This window comes from Schistocerca piceifrons, chromosome 1 (genome assembly GCF_021461385.2).
Source record: "Schistocerca piceifrons isolate TAMUIC-IGC-003096 chromosome 1, iqSchPice1.1, whole genome shotgun sequence".
Lineage (NCBI taxonomy): Eukaryota > Metazoa > Arthropoda > Insecta > Orthoptera > Acrididae > Schistocerca > Schistocerca piceifrons.
Window position 1 is genome coordinate 1031001129 of NC_060138.1, and position 24339 is coordinate 1031025467.

The window sequence follows — 24339 nt, forward strand, 5'->3', positions numbered from 1 at the left end:
TTAGTCATCTCTGCTGTTAAATATCAGAATTACTCTCGATCTGTTTCAAGATCAGACAGTAAAAGTAAATCAAGCACCATGGGAGAGTAAAATACTGTTCATCTCTCATGTTTCGGTGCTATTCTATCAGATTTTGATCAACTACGTCTCACACAAGAACTTTTTAAGCTGCAGAACACGGCAGCACAGGTGGAATGTCTTAACTGGATCTCGTAAATGGTGTACAAGGAGGTTAAAGATGACTCAGTTCTAGGCAATGACCTTGAAACTTCTTTATTTAAATGAGTGTGGCTTACTAAAATTGCTGAATGACTGAGACCCACAATATCCAAGCGCAACGCAATGTGACTGCTCAAAAATTAGATAACCTGACTTCAAATAATTAATTCAAAAGAATGGCTCTAACTAAATAGAAATCCTAACAACAACCTATAAATTTCATTAAGCACTTACCTCACAAAAATCTTCATTACGCGAACTATTGCAATACAGAGCGTCAATACTACCAGCTAAAGAAAAGTTTCTAACTACTAAAGCCACTAACTACTAATAGGCATGTGGTTAGCAAAGAAAAGATTTTGTTGCAAACCAAATAATGTATTTTTTTATCTTAATAATGTGACATCCAGTTCAAACACAAATATAAATCGTCATTGACATCCAGTACAAAGATATATAATCATGAATAATTTTCAATCTACAAGTCGGATACTTCCAGATCGTTAGTCTACGCTAACACTTCAGACCTCTACCCTCCATTAATGCTAACTCCTCACATTTAACATCCATCACTGCTGGCTGTTCACCTCCAACTGCCCGACAGTACTTCCATCACTGCTGGCGACTAGCTTCCAACTGCCCAACACTACTGGCGATTAACTCCCAACAACGAGTCCAACCAGCCACAGAGTCTCTTACAAAGAAAGCGGAGTCAGAGATCCAATGCATAGCGCTACACAACGCTGCCAACACAGAAGCAGCCCACTTAAAACCTTTAAAACTTGTTATCATGACGATAATGTAAAGTGTATCTTGAAAAATCATGTGAACAGCCGTCTGATGATGAACCTCCCAGTTCGAAACCGGTAACGGCGCTATTTACCTAAATAAATAGCAGTATTAATAGCGGCTGGTTGCTGTTTTCCTCTTTGTAAGAATTAACCTACATTATTTGTTATCATGACATAACATGCCGCCACTTCATCTTTCTTCACTAATTTGCATATTAAAAGAATGCCTATGCATTTCAAGCAGAACACTCATAGGGATGTCGAACAGACTTCTTTTTTTAATATTCAGTTTCATATCAGCCTATTAATAGGTCCATATGCAATTTCGATAATGGAAGAATGATGACGTGACTGTGGGTTTCTTTGTACATTACGAAGGAATAACTAACATAAAATGAAAGAAGAAATGAGTGAAATTACTACATTAATGACTATGATAGAAACGTGGGCTAATTAAATGAAATCCTTGATCTCGCGAAAAAATCTAGGAAATGATGAGTGCTTCCATCTACATGTGGATCCTACGTTCGATCTACTGTTCTGAATTATGGATTCGATTTCTTGACGTCATATTGCGCTTTGTAGTGTATTAAATACTTGTCCTGCAGACAATGTTGCAGTAAGATTGGAATGTCTTTCCATATTCTCTGTCATCTGTGTATCCATTTATCTTCCTCTGTCTACATATATAAAGTACCCCACCACGGTATCTGTTTGTGTGTTTGGGCAAACTCAGGAACTGCTGTAGGGATTTTGATATGGGTTTCACTAATAGACCGATTTATGAGGATGGTTTATCGGGATGAGAGACAGCCGTAAGTCCGCCTGACTGCAGTGCCAGCTTGGCGCGAGCTGCCGCTACCGGGAGGTTAGCGCGAGCTACCGGTGACTTCCTGAACGACCTGCAGTCCAAGCCATACCAGATATTGAGCTGATAAGATGTTTTGTTGTTATAGAGTTAATATTTAAGCGGAGTGAATGGAAGTGTGAGAAATGGTCACTCAAAAAATGTAGTTCTCATCAGACTGGCACTAAAGTCAAAAACCGAAAACGGTCGTAGCTCGTGCCAAACGCCCTGCAGTTTGTTGGACCGGGTATCGCGGTAACTCGCAGCTCCCATCGTTCCCACGAGACATTATTTCAAACACCAATTAAATATGAAACAGGTAATGCAGGGTGACAGTTATTGACCGACATGAAAAAAATCGTTATAACTTCTGAACAGTTGGCCGCATAGCATGATGGGAATTAGTGTGCCCATGCACTGTATGGTTCAACGAAAAAGCCCACTTTCATCTATATCTACCTCTACATCCATATTCCGCAAGCGACCTGACGGTGTGTGGCGGAGGGTACATCGAGTACCTCTATCGATTCTCCCTTCTATTCGTCTCGTATTGTTCGTGGAAAGAAAAATTGTCCCTATGCCTCTGTGTGGGCTCTAATCTCTCTGATTTTATCCTCATGGTCTCTTCGCGAGATATACGTAGGAGGGAGCAATATACTGCTTGACTCCTCGGTGTAGGTATGTTTTCGAAACTTCAACAAAAGCCCGTACCGAGCTACTGAGCGTCTCTCTTGCAGAGTCTTCCACTGGAGTTTATCTATCATCTCCGTAACGCTTTCGCGATTACTAAATGATCCTGTAGCGAAGCGTACTGCTCTCCATTGGATCTACTCTATCTCTTCTATCAACCCTATCTAGTACAGAACCCACACCGCTGAGAATTATTCAAGCAGTGGGCGAACAGGTGTACTGTAACCTATTTCCTTTGTTTTCGGACTGCATTTCCTTAGGATTCTTCCAATGAAACTCAGTCTGGCATCTGCTTTACCGACGATTAATTTTATATGGTCATTAAATCACTCCTAATGCCTACTCCCAGATAATTATGGAATTAACTGCTTCCGGTTGCTGACCTGCTATATTGCAGCTAAATGATAAAGGATCTTTCTTTCTATAAATTCCAGCACATTACACTTGTCTACATTGAGATTCAATTGCCGTTCCCTGCATCATGCGTCAATTGTTGCAGATCCTCCTGCATTTCAGTACAATTTTCCATTGTTCCAACCTCTCGATATACTACAGCATCATCCGCAAAAAACCTCAGTGAACTTCCGATGTTATACACACGGTCATATATATATATATATATATATATATATATATATATATATATATATATGTATATCACACAATTGGTCTGATGGTCCGTATGCTCTTACTTTGTTCATTAAACGACTGTGGGGAACTGTATCGAACGCCTTGCAGAAGTCAAGAAACACGGCATCTACCTGGAAACCCGTGTCTATGGCCCTCTGAATCTCGTGGACGAATAGCGCGAGCTGGGTTTCTTTTTCGAAACCCACGCTGATTCCTACAGAGTAGATTTCTAGTCTCCAGAAAAGTCATTATACTCGAACATAATACGTGTTCCAAAATTCTACAACTGATCGACTTTAGAGATATAGGTCTGTAGTTCTGCATTTGGATGGGTACGTCAGTAAGCAAAATTAGTGCATCTGGGGGACTGATAATACGCATTTTGCGATCGAGAAGTCTCTTCACCCTCAACTGGTGACACTGTGGTGTGCAGCGTCCAGTCAGTGAATAATCGGTGCGATATTCCTTGATGGTACGGTGACTACCAAACGGTACGTGAAGGTTATGGAAGATGACGGAGTGATGGAAGTGACGGAGCTCGACTCCATCGAAGCAGGAGAGTGTTTGATTTCCTGGAGCAGCACTTTGGGGACCGCATTTTGGCTCTTGGGTACGCAGAAGCCACTGGCATGGGCCTCAATTGGCCGCCAAGTCCTTCACATCTGAACACATGCGACTCTTTTTTCGGGTCTATATTAAAGACAAGGTGTACAGCAATAACCCAAAACCAATTCAACCATATGGTCCTTTCGTACTAATATGAATTAATAATCTTAGGATAGAAACCGACCTGGCTTGTGAGCTAAAAAAAAAAAAATCGGGAGGCCATCGACAGCATCGATGTTCCGACACTTCAGCGGGTCATGCAGAATTTCGCTATTCGTCTGCGCCATGTCATCTAGTGATGACGGGCATATCGAACATGTCATAACCTAAATCCGAATACCTGTAGTGACGTTTTCGTGTTGTGCACGCCGTAGTTTGTACCTAATTTAGTTTTTTTTCACATAGTTCAATAACTGTCGCCTGTATTTGTGACCGGGTGCGTTGGCCGAGCGGTTCTAGGCTCTCCAGTCCGGAACCGCGCGACTGCTATGGTCGCAGGTTCGAATCCTGCCTCGGGCATGGATGTGTGCCATGTCCTTAGGTTAGTTAGATTTAAGTAGTTCTAAGTTCTAGGTGACATGACCTCAGATGTTAAGTCCGATAGTGCTCAGAGCCATTTGAACCTGTATTTGTGCATCCTGAAAACTACCTTGGCTAACATTGTTTAAATCGTTTAAGTTATACGAAAGTGATGATATTTAATCACCTGATGTTTTCTCTGAATATTAATCATAACTCTATGGAGTAGCCCGTGAACAAAATTATCGCTGCGACAGACAAGTTGTCCAATCAAAAAATGGTTCAAATGGCTCTGATCACTATGGGACTTAACTTCTGTGGTCATCAGTCCCCTAGAACTTAGAACTACTTAAACCTAACTAACCTAAGGACATCACACACATCCATGCCCGAGGCAGGATTCGAACCTGCGACCGTAGCGGTCGCTCGGTTCCAAACCGTAGCGCCTAGAACCGCACGGCCACTCCGGCCGGCCGTTGTCCAATCGTAGATGCTTATTGTCACTGGTGCGGGTCACTAGTGTAAATTAAATCAGGAAGACAGTGTTTCAGTTGCCGCGGTTACTAATAACCGTGCCATCTACAGGTTCATACTCAGTTTCTATCCTACAGATGAAACTGTATGAATCAGACTAAGATGAGAGCAGCATTTTCCATGCAACCTGCATTCTGCTGTTGTGTTTCGGTTATTGGGAAGTTCTGGCCACCGAAGTTTTACGTTTAATAGAATACAAGCTACTTCTTAAACTTTCAAAAAGGGAAGTTATTAACCCTGAACAGGGGTATCCAGAGAAGGGTAGTGATATATAGAGAAATGCACTAGCCACTGCTTGCGTTGATTAAAGCATCAATGGTTTCCAGTGTAGTTGAGGCCCCATATAACATGAGCTGTAAAAGCGTGTAAAATTTAGATGATTTCCTGTTGTGCAGTTTTATACTGTGGACGCTGGTTCTGCATTGTCGTGCAGTAGGTCAAGGTGAGTCACAAGCTTACTGTAGTCACAAGGTCGTACTGTCGGTTCCATTATCGTTTACCGGTGAGACACGATGTCATTGGTGGTGGCTGTTGTCAAACTTTGGATTGTCTACTGGTTTGGTAGGCTTTGATCAGTCTCACCACTGTCATAATCTGCGACAGTTGACGGTTAGCTCATACCTACAGCAGTTTGTTGGCGGTAGTTATCGACATACCCAGGATACACCCCTGACATGGTGCGACCCGAAATGATATCCCTGTCACATGACACGTCGAACTATTCCATTCATGTTGGTAACAACGTCGCCTTCTCCGGTTTAATTTCCCATAGGTGTACGTCTTAAAGTACCTTACAGGTCCCACGTTCTCCAAGTCTACATGATTTAGGAAATGAAGCCGCATGCGCAAACATACACATTTTCATGCTGTTGACGTAGTATCATTGAAGACCTGAAATGGTGAATTTTTTCCTGTTACAGAATCGACTTCCGTACACTCGCAGCCCCCAATCTGGCGAACTCGGCGGTGCTCAGGATGCTGCAGGAGGAGGAGAGGGCAGGAACACAGAAAGGTCAGTCAGCTGCGACCCGCCATGCCCTGCCCTCTGGAGAGACGTCGTTGCAGCCACTGTGCGAGTGCATTTTGTAAAAAGCGAGCCAGCAACTGTTGAAGCGACCTCTACAAGCACATAGTTAAGCAGTTGCGCGCTCATTCTCATAAGGGAATGGAAGAAGGGGACGGAAGACATTTGACAACATTTATACCATTTTGTATATGCTTCTTTGACCTGCCAAAAACTTTATTAGCTAGCTCGCCAATATGATAGGTGAGGTAAGAAATCACATGACGTGAATCAAAACTCTGTAATCCAGCAGCAGCAGGAGCACTACAACCAGTCGTTTCAACGGCAGCAGTAAACCAACCGTTACCATGACTGAAGGTAAAATTAAAATTACAGGCCAGAAATGCACAAGGGCCATCTAGAATAGAACTTGAGGCAACTCCTTTCAGTTTATTCTTTACGACACCCACTCCAGTGCCACTCTTGGTTTCTGCATTGACAATGCACCTGTCGTATCGGAAGGTATTTTCTCTACGAATAGATAGAAACCGCAGTGCCTGATATTAATGATGGTAATTGTACGAGTGAAAGTCATAATCTTTTAATTATCACCTCAAAAAATGGTTACTTAATTAATTTTTCATTTGCTTGGAGGTACTTGTCTGCAGTCCTGTCAAATACTGAAAGCTCCGCGCCACAGTACCGTAGTTGTCGAGGCGATAATTAATACTTTATGACTGCTTATCGTAAATGGGAACGATATGTTAGCTCTGTTTGTTAACACTACCGTGAGGTTTATTAAGTACTTTACCTAGTAAGGAATTTTACCACTTGCCACGATTGATTTCTGAGAAGTTACCTCGTTCGGTGCGAGTGTTGCATCTTTAGGTAATCTATGGCCTCTGGAATAACAACGGCATAAAATAAACACTATACGCAGGGACTGAAAACTCTACAGATGTGCACCTCACATAGAGGCTTATAGATACAAGAATAAAAACATAGCATATCAAACCACGTAGGTGAAACAGTAATATGGTGTAGACGCATAATAAAGAACTTCAAGATTGGGTGACAAACACGAAAATAAATTCGTAAGGGGGAAGGAACACAGTTAACAAATTTCTGTACGTGCCAGTGTGAGTTTCAAGTGACTGAATATTCCAGATCGTTAATAGATTCGTTACTGCACCACTGTAAACACAACCGTTTGTGTTGTAATCTTAGTGGCAGCCTAAGCAAGAGGCGGTAATTCCCTTGTTCTGCTGCTGCTAGACCCCGAACCGTGGTGTGGAATGATGCAGAATGTTGCAGCTGGCCCATTACTAATTCTCAAATAATTGGCGCAGGTGGCTTACGATGTGCTTGGCACACAACACGGTGGTCCTCTCTTGCGGTGGTCAGAAGTGGTCGACCGTAACTTTGACAACAACACTAAATACACACAACACTGTTGCACTCTGGTGGCCATTTTGCCTGTCACAGAGAACTGCAAATACACTATTGGCCATTAAAACTGCTACACCAAGAAGAAATTCACATGATAAACGTGTATTCATTGGACAAACGTATTATACTGGAACTGACATGTGATTACTATTTCACGCAATTTGGGTGCATAGATCCTGAGAAATCAGTACCCAAAACAACCACCTCTGGCCGTAATAACGGCCTTGATACGCCTGGGCATTGAGTCAAACAGAGCTTGGATGGCGTGTACAGGTACAGCTGCCCATGCAGCTTCAACACCATACCACAGTTCATCAAGAGTAGTGACTGGCGTATTGTGACGAGCCAGTTGCTCGGCCACCATTCACCAGACGTTTTCAATTGTTGAGAGATCTGGAGAATGTGCTGGCCACTGCAGCAGTCGAACATTTTCTGTATCCAGAAAGGCCCGTACAGGACCTGCAACATGCGGTCGTGCATTATCCTGCTGAAATGAAGGGTTTAGCGGGGATCGAATGAAGGGTAGAGCCACTGGTCGTAACACATCTGAAATGTAAGGTCCACTGTTGAAAGTGCCGTCAATGCGAACAAGAGGTGACCGAGCCATGTAACCAATGGCACCCCATACCATCACGCCGGGTGATACGCCAGTATGGCGATGACGAATACACGCTTCCAATGTGCGTTCACCGCGATGTCGCCAAACACGGGTGCGACCATCATGATGCTGTAAACCGAACCTGGATTCATCCGAAAAATGACGTTTTGCCATTCGTGCACCCAGTTTCGTTGTTGAGTATACCATCGCAGGCGCTCCTGTCTGTGATGCAGCGTCAAGGCTAACCGCAGCCATGGTCTCCGAGCTGATAGTCCATGCTACTGCAAACGTCGTCGAACTGTTCGTGCAGATGGTTATTGTCTTGGAAACGTCCCCATCTATCGACTAGGGATCGAGACGTGACTGCACGATCCGTTACAGCCGTACGGATAAGATGCCTGTCATCTCGACTGCTAGTGATACGAGGTCGTTGGGATCCAGCACGGCGTTCAGTATTACCCTCCTGAACCCACCAATTCCATATTCTGCTAACAGTCATTGGATCTCGACCAACGCGAGCAGCAATGTCGCGATACGATAAACCGCAATCGCGATAGGCTACAATCCGACCTTTATCAAAGTCGGAAACGTGATGGTACGCATTTCTCCTACTTACACGAGGCATCACAACAACGTGTCACCAGGCAACGCCGGTCAACTGCTGTTTGTGTATGAGAAATCGGTTGGAAACTTTCCTCAGGTCAGCACGTTGTAGGTGTCGCCACCGGCGCCAACCTTGTGTGAATCCTCCGAAAAGCTAATCATTTGCATATCACAGCATCTTCTTCCTGTCGGTTAAATTTCGCGTCTTTAGCATGTCATCTTCGTGGTGCAGCAAATTTAATGGCCAGTAGTGTATAATAATCATTTACACAACCACCGATGGCGCGCACGTTTACGAAGTTACAGTGACATCCTATCAAGTCGTTCAACTTTTCTGTCAGGCAATGTACTTCTGGTGTTTTACGGTCTGAGCAAACAAATAAGTTAATCGTAGTCTGGATATCCAATTTACTCATCTGTGCATTTTCTGCGATGAGCAGTCTCTAATGACCTCGCTGTCGACAGAAGTTTAAACTCGAACATTCATTTCTTTTCCTACTAAGGGGTTGTCTTTGTAATCATACATAGGTGTTCAATAGGTGTAATCCACAGTGAACCGAAGAAGCAGTGATGATATTTAGGGATGACAACTTGTACCATTATACTCGGCGTAGTGGCAAGACGTGACCGCGCGCCCGTATTTAAGCGCAGAGCTGCGGCAGAGGGCGTGCCAGTTGTACTCTGGGGAGCCGCGAAGAACTGTGTCTACTTGCTAGCCACAGTGTCTCAGACTTCACGTCGACAGACACTACCGCTTGGTGATGAATCCTGATCACTGTCTGATACAAAGTATCTGAAGTATTTATTCTGGTCACGGAGTGAAAACAATAGAAAAACGGAGACGTAGGGATATTTTTCCCCCGCGTTTATTTAAGTTCTCCGAATCACCAGGGCTGACAGCTTTAGGTCGCATCGAGTCGTGATTCACGACTCAAAGGCGCGTCTATTTCGGCGTGGCTGTCTTTCGTTAGCGGCTGGGGGTGGCCGGCGCTGTGGTGCAAGCGTGGCGTTGGCGGCGGCGGACATCGGGGGCCGCTCTGCCAACCTGGCAGTGGCCCGGCTGACTCAGGCCGCCTTGCTCACCGCCCTAAATCCGGCCGCCGTTGCTGCACCTCTGGCCACAAATCCTTCTAAAATGCTAATTTCTCTTTATACAATCGGGGGCATTATCAGAAGTGACTTTAAAAGTGTTGTCTGCCGTAGGTGGAAAACCTGCTCATCTTCATCGTCATCATCATTGAATGGAAATATCTTAGTCTTGGTCACCAACACTATTTTATCATCTCATCTTTACACACTACGGGGTAATGCTGTCATAAGATCTGTCAAAAACCATGTACAGTAGCCTACCGCTTCTCGCTAGATCTTTGGGAAAGTAGGCGTTTCCACCTGTTAGCAGTTGCCCGTACTCAGAAGCCACAAACTTCTATCCTGTCAGTCTTTTTCCGATAGACCACTGCTGTCCATGGCTTTGTTATACTTTCCCCCCACGTTACCCTCGGCCTCCCTCGGCTCCTTCTCCCTGGCGGAGACCAGTTTGCCAAACACGGAGACCATCATCGTTCCTCCATCCGTCGGACATGTCCACACCACCTCACAATCAGCACTCAAGCAACAGTCATGTTTCTCACTGGTTCTACGGCATCCATCTCTGTTCCTACATATTCATTTCTCACTCGATCCAAGCGGACCACTCTCAAGCTCCGTCGTAACCCGTCCATTTCATTCCCCTCAGTTTTCCTCATTCCTCGTTGAGCGTCCAACACACTGAGTCATATATACTTTTAACCACAGCAAGTAGAACTACTTTCTTTGTTCGTCTGGATATGTGCGGACTTCAAAAGATACCATATAATGATCTAACTGTTACCTCCGCATCAAAACTGCCGGTCTTATTGATTGGTCGATTGGTGAATTCAGATACTTGAATACTTCCACCTTTCTCGCCCAGCCAGACTCAAAATCTAAATCCTAACCTTACCCACTTCCAACAACAAGGTATTCTGTTTCATCCATATTGATTGCTATACCCTATTGTTTACAAGCATCCATTAACTTTTTCATCTGATACATGGCATCATCCTTACCTAGAGCCATTAGTACTTGAGCGTTGGCAAACAGTAATGAATGCAAACAATGACGCTGTATTGCCTCACCAATACTGCTGTACTATCTACTCTAGTAACCAAAACCGGCCTCTAAATACAGCTTAAACAAGGTTGGTGACCTAGAACGTCCATTCCTTAATCCCTGTTTTAAAATTTTCCGACATCTCACCACCAACCTTGATAACTGCCTCTCATTTCCAATTCTTTTAATATACCATTCACTTTAAAATTTTCCAATGCTGTCCATAGCTACTTCCTTGGCATGGAATCATAGGCCCTTTTTGAATCGACAAACACCAAATGGAAAGCTTGACTTTTTGCGATCATTTTCTGATAATTCTGGCGCACACAAAAGATATTATTATGACAGCTTTTCCCAGCAACAAAACCCAACTGTTCCTGAGATGCAACGACATCCACAACCTTTCCCAATCAGTTAGTTAATATACTACTGAACAACTACTCAACGAAGCCGTTACACTCATTTCCCTGTAATTAGCCGAATTTCTCCTGCTCCCTTTGTTATGTTGGCGGTAATATATGATATCTCCCATTCTTGGGGTACTTCATCCCCTTGAACCAGTATATTAAAAATGCCTACTAATGTTGCTTCAATAATAGCATTACTTTTCCTCCAGAACCGGTTGCATTTCCATTTTTTGTGTTTTGAAGGGAGTGATAAACTTCATTGTCAGTCACCTCTTCCACAGCATAAATATCCACTTGATTCTCCTCTTTTCTAAATGCAACCTTGTTCTGTGACAGAAGACCTTTAAAATGTGTCTTCCTTTGAGAGATGGCAAACATTCAAGCTCCCAATTTTAGCAGGGATCTCACCTGATGTATAAATCGCCAAACTTCTGATGTCATGTTGCATCCAACTAAATGTTATAAGGCGAGACGTTTCTTCTCCCACGTCACCTCTTTAGCTCGAATAACCATCCTTCTTGGTTCTCTCTTTATTGTGTTGTAATGATCTCTAGCTTCCTGCCTTTTTGAGTTTAACCATTTCTCGTAAACAGTCTTCTTTTCATCAGTCGTTTCTCTTAAGGCCTGGATCATCGACTCAGCACCCCTCTCTCCTCCTGCTCCTCTTCCAAAAGCCTCCTCAGCATCTCCCAGTAAACATGATTTTAAATCCTCAGGTAGCGTTATTGCAGTTCCATCCTTACCCAATCTGAGTTTCTGCTCAACTTGTATCTGGTAACGATGAGATGTCAAATTAAAATTATGTTCGTGACCAAGACTAGTACATTTTCATTCACTGCAAAAGATGGTCCCAGATCTCTAAGAGATTTCTTTGTCTAAAATGATAAAACATCATAACCAGCCATTCAACATCGACGGCTATACTTTTGAAGATTTTCAATTAAATTAAGGTCTTCAGCTATATGCCTCGATACTCTTCCTGCTTAATTTCTTTTGTAAGCACAGTGGACAAAAATTAGTGACTACCGGGAGACACCACGGTAATACCCGGTAAAACCGCCTCCAGAAGTTTCTATTCTGCTGAAGCCACTTGTTGATTATTAGGTCCCGTAGCGTTGCCAAATTGCTGTGATGTTGATTGCTACGTTTCGCCTACTGTTTCATATGGTCTCAGTGATTTTATTTGGGATTAAGACCGAGTGATGTAGCGGTGGGACAATCGGGCGAGATAAGAGACCTGAATAAGGTTTCGTCAAAGTAGAAACGTAAGCGTGCAGCCCTGTGGACACCAGCTGTGTAAGACAGAATGTCAACTGCACGCTCATCATGAATATTCAAGCCACGCTATACGTTTCCAGTCAGCTACTGTCGAGTTTCTAAATTTTTTGGCCCGTTGAAGACGTAGAGCTTATTAATTGACATTAAGTCGTGCCTGACCGTGACTGTAACTTCTTCGAGGGACATTCAATAAGTAGTGCAACACGTTTTTTCTCTCTACCAATTTCGGTTGCATCTGTTGTGGGATATCGAGGAATATTCCCGCTTCAGACCCCATAGTTTCATGAAGTTCCGATAGGTGGCGATTTATGCATAGCCCTCAAAATGGTGCATGTAACGGAGGTGCGTTCCAAGCAAGGAGATGTAACCGAGTTTCTTTTGGCGAAAAATCAGAGCATCACAAACATTCATAGGTGCTTGCAGAATTTCTACGGGTGAGTCGCGCAAATCTGCTCGATCTCCTTCGTGCCAACCGGTCGCACACAGCTGCGACTCCTGCAATGTTGGAACGTGCGGACACTCTCATTCGAGGCGATCGACGGATCTCAGTGAAATATCTCGCTGCTCAACTGGAAATCTCTGTTGGTTCCGCTGATACACTCGACCCCCAGTCGGAGTACTCAAAGGTGAGTGCGTGTTGAGTTCCTCGCCGCCTAACTGCAGACCACAAAGAGCATTGATGGAGCCTCTGTGGGAAATTGCTTGCGTGTTACGAGGCTGATCGTGACAATCTTTTGTCGAACATCGTCACAGGCGATGAAACATGTGTTCATCACTTCGAACCGGGAACAAAACGGCAATCCATAGAGTGGAGCTACATCATCTCTTCTCCGAAGAAAAAGTTCGAAGCTGTACCTTCATCCGGTAAACTCGTGGTCACGGTCCTCTGGGACTGTGAAGGGGTTATTCTGTTTGATGTCTGGCTGCAACGATCAACTAGGAAGTATATTGTACTACCCCAAGAAAACTTCAGAAACGATTTCAGCGCGTTCGTCGCCACAAAAATGCAAACCAACTTCTCCTTCTCCACAATAACGCAAGGCTTCATACAAGTCTGCACTCCCCGAGAGGAACTTACAAAACTTCATTGTACAGCTCTTCCGCGTCTTCCTATAGCCCGGATCTCGCACATTCAGACTTCCGTATGTTTGGCCCACCGAAGAATGCACTCTGCGAGAAGCGGCGTGGATGATGGGAAGTTTACTGATGCAGTAAGACGTTGGCTCCGACGTCGACCAGCAGAGTGGTACCATGCGAGCATACGAGTTCTCGCAGTAAGAATACGTAAAGCCGTCGCACTGGACGGAGATTATATTGGAAAACACAGTTTTGTAGCCAAAACATGCCGAAATATTATGGTGTATTGGAATCATGAACAAAACCAAGCTGTTTTCAAGAAACATCTACATTTATACTCCGCAAGCCACTCAACGGTGTGTGGCGGAGGGCACTTTACGTGCCACCGTCATTACCTCTTTCCTGTTCCACTCGCGTATGGTTCGCGAGAAGAACGACTGCCGGACAGCCTCCGTGCGCGCTCGAATGTCTCTAATTTTACATTCGTGATCTCCTCGGGAGGTATAAGTAGGGGGAAGCAATATATTCGATACCTCATCCATTAACGCACCCTCTCGAAACCTGGACAGCAAGCTACACCGCGATGCAGAGCGCCTCTCTTGAAGAGTCTGCCACTTGAGTTTGCTGAACATCTCCGTAACGCTATGACGTTTACCAAATAACCCTGTGACGAAACGCGCCGCTCTTCTTTGGATCTTCTCTATCTCCTCTGCCAACCCGACCTGGTACGGATCCCACACTGATGAGCAATACTCAAGTATAGCTCGAACGAGTGTTTTGTAAGCCACCTCCTTTGTTGATGGACTACATTTTCTAAGGACTCTCCCAATGAATCTCAACCTGGCACCCGCCTTACCAACAATTAATTTTATATGATCATTCCACTTCAAATCGTTCCGTACGCCTACTCCCAGATATTTTACAGAAGTAACTGCTACCAGTGTTTGTTCCGCTATCATATAATCATACAATAAAGGATCCTTCTTTCTATGTATTCGCAATACATTGCATTTGTCTATGTTAAGGGTCAGTTGCCACTCCCTGCACCAAGTGCCTATCCGCTGCAGATCTTCCTGCATTACACTGCAATTTTCTAATGCCGCAACTTCTCTGTATACTACAGCATCATCCGCGAAAAGCCGCATGGAACTTCCGACACTATCTACTAGGTCATGTATATATTGTGAAAAGCAATGGTCCCATAATACTCCCCTGTGGCACGCCAGAAGTTACTTTATCGTCTGTAGAAGTCTCTCCATTCAGAACAACATGCTGTGTTCTGTTTGCTAAAAATTCTTCAATCCAGCCACACAGCTGATCTGGTATTCCGTAGGCTCTTACTTTGTTTATCAGGCGACAGTGTGGGACTGTATCGAACGCCTTCCGGAAGTCAAGGAAAATGGCATCTACCTGGGAGCCTGTATGTAATATTTTCTGGGTCTCATGAACAAAGTTTGCTGCATTACTTATTGAACGCCCCTCGTAGATGCCGCATATATTTTATTAATAATATTCTGTCTTCGGGCACAATATTTTTATTTTATACTTTCCAACGTGTTTCGGATCTCGAACTCCATTTTCAAGGGCTGTATGGACATAATGAGCATTACATCTCCTTCAGTTTTTCAGTTTTTCAGTAAAAGTACGAAGCAGTTGTTAGTTTTAACGACAAAATTGTCTCAGGCAGTATTACTAAGAGAACTGATAGAGATATAGAAATACACTGCTGGCCACCGTAAATGCAACACCAAGAAAGACAAGAGGTAGCACAACAAAATTTATTTTGTAGGTAACATGTTGACCAAGTATCAAATGATTGCGTTTACAGACGTGTGTGACATGTGGTTCCTGCCAGAATCAGTAGCCAGAGTAGCCGCCATTGTTGGAGATCACCGCTGCCACACGTCTCGGCATCGAGTCAAAAAGACGTTGGATGTGTTCCTGGGGTACAGCAGCCCAAGCAGCTTCCACACGTTGCCAAAGATCATCTGGTGTGGCAGCTGGGGATGTAATCTGGGTCACTCGTTGAGCAACCATGGACCACATGTTTTCTATCGGCGAAAGATCTGGAGAGCGAGCCGGCCAGGGAAGCAATTCAATCTGGTTATTGACGAAGAACCTTTGGACAATGCGTGCCACGTGTGGTCGCGCATTATCCTGTTGAAATATGGCTGTGGCCGGGCCCTGAAGGTAAGGAAGGACAACTGGCTCCAGCACCTCGGATATGTAGCGCCGGTTATTTAAAGTACCAGCAATGCGTACTAGAGGCGTGCGAGAGTAATATCCAATACCGCCCCATACCATAATACCCGGTGCAAGACCAGTATGGCGGTGCATAATACAGCTGTCCAGCATCCTCTCTCCACGGTGTCTCCACACTCGAATCCGACCATCGTGGTGCTGCAGACAGAAGCGTGCCTCGTCAGTAAAGACAACGTCATTCCATTCTGCCGTCCACATCCGTCTGTCATCACACCATTGGCGACGGAGACGTCTGTGGTTCTGCGTCAATGGTAGACGAAGCAATGGACGTCTTGCGGACAGACCACTCTGCTGTAAACGGCGTCGAATGGTACGCGCAGACACTGGATGATGCGTTACAGACGCAATGTGCTGTGCTATGGTTCGGGATGTCATTGAGCGATCCGTCACTGCCATGCGCACAATTTGCCTATCAGCACGTGCAGTGGTGCACCGAGGTGAATGCGATCGACCACGTCGGTCCGTCGTACCCTCCTGCATCCAACGGTCACATATCCGCATTACAGTTGTTTGGTTTCGTCCAACACGACTAGCGATTTCTCTGTATGATAATCCACAATCTCGGTAAGCCACTATCCTTCCTCTGTCGAACTCGGATACTTGGTCAATCGATGTTCGCTGTTGTCTACGAGGCATAACTGATCGTCTTGTGAAACAACCACAAGGAAAACACACGTGCCGAACGTACACCCGTCGAAATCGCCAAGCCTTAAATGGCGCTATGAGGTGGCGCCACAGGCGCGCGTGATGTGCGTCAGCGCTGAAATTCTAATCAGTTGCATATCTCATCGCTGCAAACCCATGGTGTAAATTTCACTTGATTCGGATGCTTCCTTCAGGGTGTTGCATTTACGGTGGCCAGCAGTGTAAAATATTGTAATACATAACCTGCGTTTGGCGACATAACAATCGTCTTTTGCACTGATGAAAAACTTCCACTTTTGCACCTACATTTTGAACAATTTAGCGTGTTCATGACAGTACTGCATAACACAAATGACGCATATTTAGGTAAGTTGCAGTGATGTGATCGAGTACTGAATTTCGTATTATTGTCTTTTACACTGAGTGACAAAATAAAATAAAAAAATAGGTAAAGAGTGACAGTTACTATTTGTTTTAAATCTTTGCATATTCAACACGAGACTTATGCTTGCAAATATACAGAGTGATTCAGAATACTCTATAGAATTACTGCTTAAATTGTTAACTGCGTAATTTATACTTGTTGAGATTGTACTAGTTAATCGAAATCACATCAAAGATGCAGCCACACATTTAGTTTGCTGTGACCGGTTTCGTTCTAAATTCATGACAGAACGGCCTGGTTAACGTACTTAATGTTAAATATCATATCCGGAAACAATGACCACAAACATTCTGCCGACTACCTGGTGGAAGTGCGGCGAGCAAACACAGCATGCTGTGTACAGTTCACTGTAAGCCGTGCCTGATAACGCACTTTCGCCAGGTCCGCATCGGTAGCTGCGCAGTCAGCGCGGCCGACTCCCAAGCGCAGGAGCCCGGGTTCGGTTCCCGGTTGAGTCGGAGATATTCTCCTCTTGGAGACCGGGTGTTGTGTTGTTCTTACGTTCGTGTGGTCATCATTGACATTCCACCAACGAGATGGCTGAATCGGCACATCTCGAAAAACAATTAAAGAATAAAATACTCTTTTGCAGAATGTTTGTGATCATTATTTCTGGATTTAGTACTCAACTTTAAGCACAACAGCCAGACTAGTTGTATCATGACTTTGACACAACTCGGCAACCTGAAAATGTTCTATTCTTAGAACAGAAGGCGGTCTCAATACAATAAATGTGTAATTATACACCGAGGTGACGAAAGTCATGTACTACCTCCTAATATCGTGTCGGACCTCCTTTTACCCGGCATTGTGCAGCAGCTCGACGTGGCATGGACTCAACAAGTCGTTGGAAGTTCCTTGCAGAAATATTGATAAATGCTGCCTAAGCCGTCCACAACTGCGAAAGTGTTTCCAGTGCAGGATTTTGTAATTGATCTGACCTCTCGGTTTTGTCTCATAAATGTTCGATGGGAACCGTCGGGCGATCAGGGTGGCCAAACCATTCGAATGTTCTTCAAAACAATCGCGAACAATTGTAGCCCGGTGTCATAGTGCGTTTTTATCCACGACAATTCCATCGTTGCTTGGGAACATGGAGTCAATGAATGATCGCAAATAGTCTCCCAGCAGCCGAACATACCCATTTCCAATCAATGATCAGTTCATCTAGACCAGAGGGCCCAGTCCATTCCATGCAAATACAGCCCACACCATTATGGTGCCACTACCAGTTTGCGCAGTCCCATGAGGCTTGCGTGCCTCAACGATACAGATAGCCGTACCGTAGGTGCAACCACAACGGAGGGATATCTGTTGAGAGGCCAGGCAAACGTGTGGTTCCTGAAGAGGGGCAGCAGCCTTTTCAGTAGTTGCAGGGGCAACAGTCTGGATGATTGACTGATCTGGCCTTGTAACATTAACCAAAATGGCCTTGTTGTTCTGGTACGGCTGAAAGCAAGGGGAAACTACAGCCGTAATTTTTCCCGAGGGCATGCAGCTTTACTGTATGATTAAATGATGATGGCGTCCTCTTGGGTAAAATATTCCGGAGGTAAAATAGTCCCCCATTCGGATCTCCGGGCGGGGACTACTCAAGAGGACGTTGTTATCAGGAGAAAGAAAACTGGCGTTCTACGGATCGGAGCGTGGAATGTCAGATCCCTTAATCTGACAGGTAGGTTACAAAATTTAGAAAGGGAAATGGATAGGTTAAAATTAGATATAGTGGGACTTAGTGAAGTTCGGTGGCAGGAGGAACAAGACTTCTGGTCAGGTGAATACAGGGTCATAAATACAAAATCAAATAGAGGTAATGCAGGAGTGGGTTTAATAATGAATAAAAAAATGCACAACTTGACTAGAAGAAGGGATCGGTTGGTAGGACATGTTCTGAGACATCGAGGGATCACCAATTTAGTATCGGAGGGCAGCGTGGAGGGTAAAAATCGTAGAGGGAGACCAAGAGATGAATACACTAAACAGATTCAGAAGGATGTAGGTTGCAGTAGGTACTGGGAGATGAAGAAGCTTGCACTGGATGGAGTAGCATGGAGAGCTGCATCAAACCAGTCTCAGGACTGAAGACCACAACAACAACATAATGACAAATTGGAGAATCGCTGCAGGCGAAGTCATACTGCTAGCAAAAGCACACGCGACGATCGTCAGCTGCCCTAGCCTAACAACGCCAAATTTTGCTGCAGTGTCTTAATGGATGTTTCTCGTACGTGCCACATTGATTTCTGCGGTTCTTTCACGCAATGTTGCTTGTCTGCTAGCACTGACAACTCTACTCTCCTCTCGGGTGTTGCCGTGGTGGGAGGTAATGGCTGACATTTGGTATTATCAGCACACTATGGGTCGCGGAATACTGAATTCCCTAAGAATTTCCGAAATGGAGTTTCCCATGCGTTTAGCTTCAACAACTATTCCGCGTTCAAAGTCTGTTAATTCCCGTTGTGCGGCGACAATCATGTCTGAAACCCTTTCACATGAATCATCTGAGTACAAATGACAGCTTCGCCAATGCACTGCCCTTTGTTACCTTGTGTATACGATACTAATACCATCTGTGTATGTGTATATCGCTATCCTATGACTTTTTTTCATCTCGGTGTAAGTATGGAGCAGATTACAGTACATATTCTTCACATTCATTACTGCTATAATAATAAATTGTACGAGGGACGTTTGAAAAGTTCGTGCAAAGTCCGAAAGATGGCACCAACGGCGCGTATCTAGGTCATGTTTAGTTGGTAGCATCTTTGGAAAGAAGGCACACCAAGTTTCAGCCATATTGGCATTCGTGTGAATCAAGGAAGTCGAGTGATTGCCAAAAAATTTACGAAAAAGAATTTCGTGGGGTGATGAAACATTACTTTATGAAAGGCAAAACGCCTCAGGAGACTAAAGAGAAGTTTTATAAGCATTACGGCGATTCTGCACCTTCGATTAGAACAGTTTATAAGTGGTTTCCAAACTTTCGGAGTGGCCATGTGGGCACAAGTGATTCTGCACCTTCGATTAGAACAGTTTATCAGTGGTTTCAAAATTTTCGGAGTGGCCATATGGGCACAAGTGATGCTGAACGTTCTGGACGCCCTGTGGAGGTTACGACTCCAGAAATCATTGATAAAATCCATGATATGGTAATGGATGACAGAAGAGTTAAGGTGCGTGAGATTGCTAGTGCTGTGACCATCTCGAATGACTGGGTACATAATATTTTGCATAAACATTTGGACATGAGAAAGCTATCCAGAAGATGGGTTCCGCGATTGCTCACGCTTGACCAAAAACGTAATCGTGTGAAGTGTTGCAAGGATGGTTTGCAGCTGTTCAGGAAGAATCCGCAGGACTTAAAGCGTCGTTTCGTCACTGTGGTTGAAACATGGATACATTACTATACTCCTGAGACCAAAGAACAATATAAACAATGGGTTACCAAGGGAGAATCCGCACCAAAAAAGGCGAAGACCATTCCTTCGGCCGGAAAGGTTATGACGAGTGTCTTTTGGGATTCGCAAAGGATAATCCTCATCGACTATCTGGAAAAGGTTAAAACTATTACAGGTGCATATTATTCATCGTTATTGGGCCGTTTGAAAACTGAGCTGCAAGGTAAACGCCGGCGATTGGACCGCAAAAAAGTCGTTTTCCATCGCGACAATGCACCAGCACACACCTCAGCAGTTGTGGTCGCAAAAAATTAATGGAAATAGGATTCCAACTCATTTCGCATCCCTCCTATTCTCCAGACTTGGCTCCCTCTGACTACTATTTGCTCCCCAATTTGAAGAAATGGCTGGTGGGACAAAGATTTTATTCAAATGAGGAAGTTATTGCAGCAACTAATAGCCATTTTGCAGACTTGGACAATTCCTATTGTTCGGAAGGGATAAACAAATTGGAGCAGCGTTGGATGAAGTGTAGAGATCTAAAAGGAGACTATGTCGAAAAAGTAAGTAGTTTTTATTTTTGCACGGACTCTTCAAACGACCCACGTATACATATACCTTCCTCTTGAATCGATCCATCTATTAGTGAAAATCGTATGAAAATCCCTACTATAGTTCATGAGATTAGTCTTCACATACGGACAGAAAATATTTATAATACGTATAGATGTTCGTGGGAATTAAGTACGTAATTTTTTAATTTTGTAGGTCTCCTCCGAAGGGACTGTTTGAGCTAAAAATGTCTCTTATAGACAGTAGTATTCTAAAATGAATATTTAGATGTAGACGTTTTTGTGAAGATACATAACACCTAAGGAACAGCAGACGGTTTCTTGTATTATCACAATTTTGGTACTGAACCTCTGTTCAATGCAGTTTTTAGCTGGTCTGACGGTTTTATTGATCTAAGAAATTGTATCCGTTAAAATATATACATTTTTTGAACGAGGGGGTGTCTTCTGTTCTCGTTTACCTTAAATCTAAGTTTCTGATGGTCCATGAAGCTTATACTGCATCATGCTTGTTGGAGAAGGAACAGTTTTGGGGTAGGCGATATATACACTTGTTCCGCAAATTTTCGCAGCTTGACCCAGCGCGTTACGTCTGTTCGTTTTCGGTTCCACATACGGCTTCCAGCTGGCACATGTCGCTGGACTGTTTCCACGGGTAGTTTATACTGCCCTTCTACCGCAAATTCCATGGATCCTGAAACGACGCCGAGCCTTTATTAATACAGGCGTGGACCCCGTCCAAGAGACTGCGCCAGAATTAAAACAGCATAGCGATTGTCAAGGTGGACAAAGGCCAATACACGGTTCACCGATTACTAGATCTGGGCCACAGCTGCTAACCGACAAAGTGTGTCTTTTTCGTCTAGGCGCTTAATTCAGGTAACCTGACACCCCGCAAAGATCTTCTACAAACTGCTACACTAAGATTCCACTCTGTCTAGATCAATGTAACCCTGAACAAAATGCCGTAGTCCCAACACTTACTGTGTTAACTGACTGCGTTTAGAGAATAACTTCGATTGTTGATATCAGTGATCTGTTTCGTGTACAAATAGTTAACTTACTTTCTTCTGTACACTGTAAACGGTCATTACTGTATTCGCAGCGACGCCTGGCGCTTCAAAATGTAATCAAAATATAGGAATTTCGAAAAAAATAAGACACCTACCACTAAAATGAGCGATCTGAATCTGTAATTCTTTGGTGGTATTATAACTAGTAATACACACATAACACAATTACCTCTCGAGAAATGAACCAGCATAGTTTTGTGAGTTAGCGGTGTTGCAATTGACAGACCAGTATCTCGTTTCGGAACACGCAGGCTGTACTGTAGGTACAAACTGGATATTTCCTCTTTTTAAAAGTAATTTTCAGAACGCAAGCTAATTCCCGTGAACAAGGATAGATTGTGGTAAGTACACCCGATAATAAATCTCATAAATGTTTAGTTGTGTTGATGGAAGGTTTGTGCAGAGACCATTCATATTGTAAACTTTATAAAATTAAAAAAATTAACGCTTTACATACTGACAAGGCACTGGTGGTAGGTATTGACAATGTACATCGGACAAACCATTGCGCCAAACTAATTCTATAATATTTCTACTGTTGCTGTTACTTTTCAACAAAAATTTCCAGATCGTTAACTACGCTTTCACCTTAGCAACTATAGATCGACGTCTGAAATTTACTAATCAACGGTGTAGACCGGACAAAAAGTAATTAATGTTTAAAAGTAATGATATTCGATGTTAAAACAATTGACTGAAAGCATGACTGTATTTCAAACTTCCTGGTTGGATAAAAGTTTTTACTGACAACGATCTGAAACAGAAATGTTGCCAACGCTTCATGTCCTTCGAAATATGTTTAACGTCGAATCCTATTCACGGTATAACTTGGCTGTTTTCACGTATCTTTTTACTCGGATAAGTGAATACCGAAACTATAATCTAAAACAAAGATGGATGCACCCGAGTGTGATTGCTATCGGTAGATGTGATATACATAAGCAGACAAACAAGCTGATTGCAATTTTAGGTAACTTGGATGATTTAGTCAAGAGAAAGAGCAGGTCAATAACGCGTTGGCCCACCTCTGGTCCTTATGCAAGCAGTTAGTCGGTTTGGCATTGATGAAGTTCCTGGGTGTCCTCCTGAGGGATATCGTTCCACATTCTGTCCAATTTTTGTACTTATATGGATATGGTGTCTGTTCTTTCGGACATGTCCAAAAGGACAGACACTATATCAATATAAATATATAGTTCTGGCAATACCGGCCATGACCTTATCCTCTGTGCCCTCGGTGGCTCAGATGGATAGAGCGTCTGCCATAAGCAGGAGATCCCGGGTTCGAATTCCGGGCGGGTCACACATTTTCACCTGTCCCCGTTGATATACATCAACGTCCTTCAGCAGCTGAAGGTATTAATACAATTCTAATTTCGTTCTGTCCAATTGGTGCGTTAGATCGTCAAAATGCGGAGCTGTTTGGAGGGCACTGCCCATAATGCTCCACACGTTCTCAAATGGAGAGAGATCCGGCGACCCTGCTGGCCAAGGTAGGATTTGGCAAGCAAGAAAATAAGCAGTAGAAATTCTCGCCGTGTTCTGGAGGGTGTTATCTTGCTGAAACGTAAGCCCAGGATAGCTTGCCATAAAGGGCAACAGAACAGGGCGTAGAATATCGTCGACATACCGTTGTTCTGTAACGGTACCTGCTATAAAATGTCTAGCCCACACCATCACTTCTAGTTGCCGGGCCTTACGACTGGTACTTTATCACTGTCTGGGGCGCCTCCAGACACGTCTTCGATCTGGAATCTCATTGACTAGAGTAGAGTTGTCTTCAGTGATGACTCCCGCTTTGAACTGAGCCCCGAAAAGCAGCGAAGATGTATTTGGAGGTTCTAGACGTCCACGTAGTACAGACGCATGTCATGATCAGTGCAATTTGGGAGCAGCTGTGGCCGACCGAAAATTATCTAGAGAAGAAACCCGGACACATGATACATTTGCTGTGTCATAAGGAACCATTGCAAGCTGTCTGCTTGTAGCACGATTAAGAACGCGTTTGCCTCTTGTCAGGCTTTCACTACGACATCGCCGAACAAGGCTACTTTGGTTTCGTGAAAGAGTTGACTGGAGATTAGAATGGCCCTCCTTTGCCTTCGGTGACAAAGGTAGCTTCTGTCGGTATGCGAGTGATAGGCGTACACGAGTATGGCGTAGACCTGGTGAGCTGTGTATTTCACAGACCATTCGCCCACGACATGCAGGTCTCGCCCAACCTTCATGGTATGGGGAGCCATGAGTTACAACTCGCCGTTATATTTGGAGAAGTAACCCGCGCCAGAATCATTATACGCACACACACATGTAAGCGAATGATGGAGGGTGGGGTTATAGGTTCGTCTGTGTTTGCTAATTGTACCCACTCGCCTCGTAAATCCAGTCGTCATTCGCTTCTTCCCTTGCAGTCTAGGAGCAGCAGCTTGAGTATTGCTGTAATAAATGATAACTAACAAGAGCAATAAAGGAGTGCCAATTACCGAAATTTAAGTATCAGCCTTGTATAATCCATTTATGTATTTTTTAACACTTGCACTACACAGGGCTGCACTGTTACACG

The 24339-nt window shown here is 44.0% G+C and overlaps 1 protein-coding gene across 2 annotated transcripts in view; it reads left to right on the plus strand.

Moving 5' to 3' along the window:
* LOC124722631 overlaps nucleotides 1-24339 on the plus strand; it is a 359671-nt gene that overhangs the window by 275858 nt on the left and 59474 nt on the right. For both annotated transcript variants that reach the window (XM_047247805.1, XM_047247866.1), the window contains one exon: nucleotides 5757-5848. In XM_047247805.1, the coding sequence (XP_047103761.1) occupies nucleotides 5757-5848 (92 nt within the window). The remainder of the gene's footprint in view (nucleotides 1-5756; nucleotides 5849-24339) is intronic.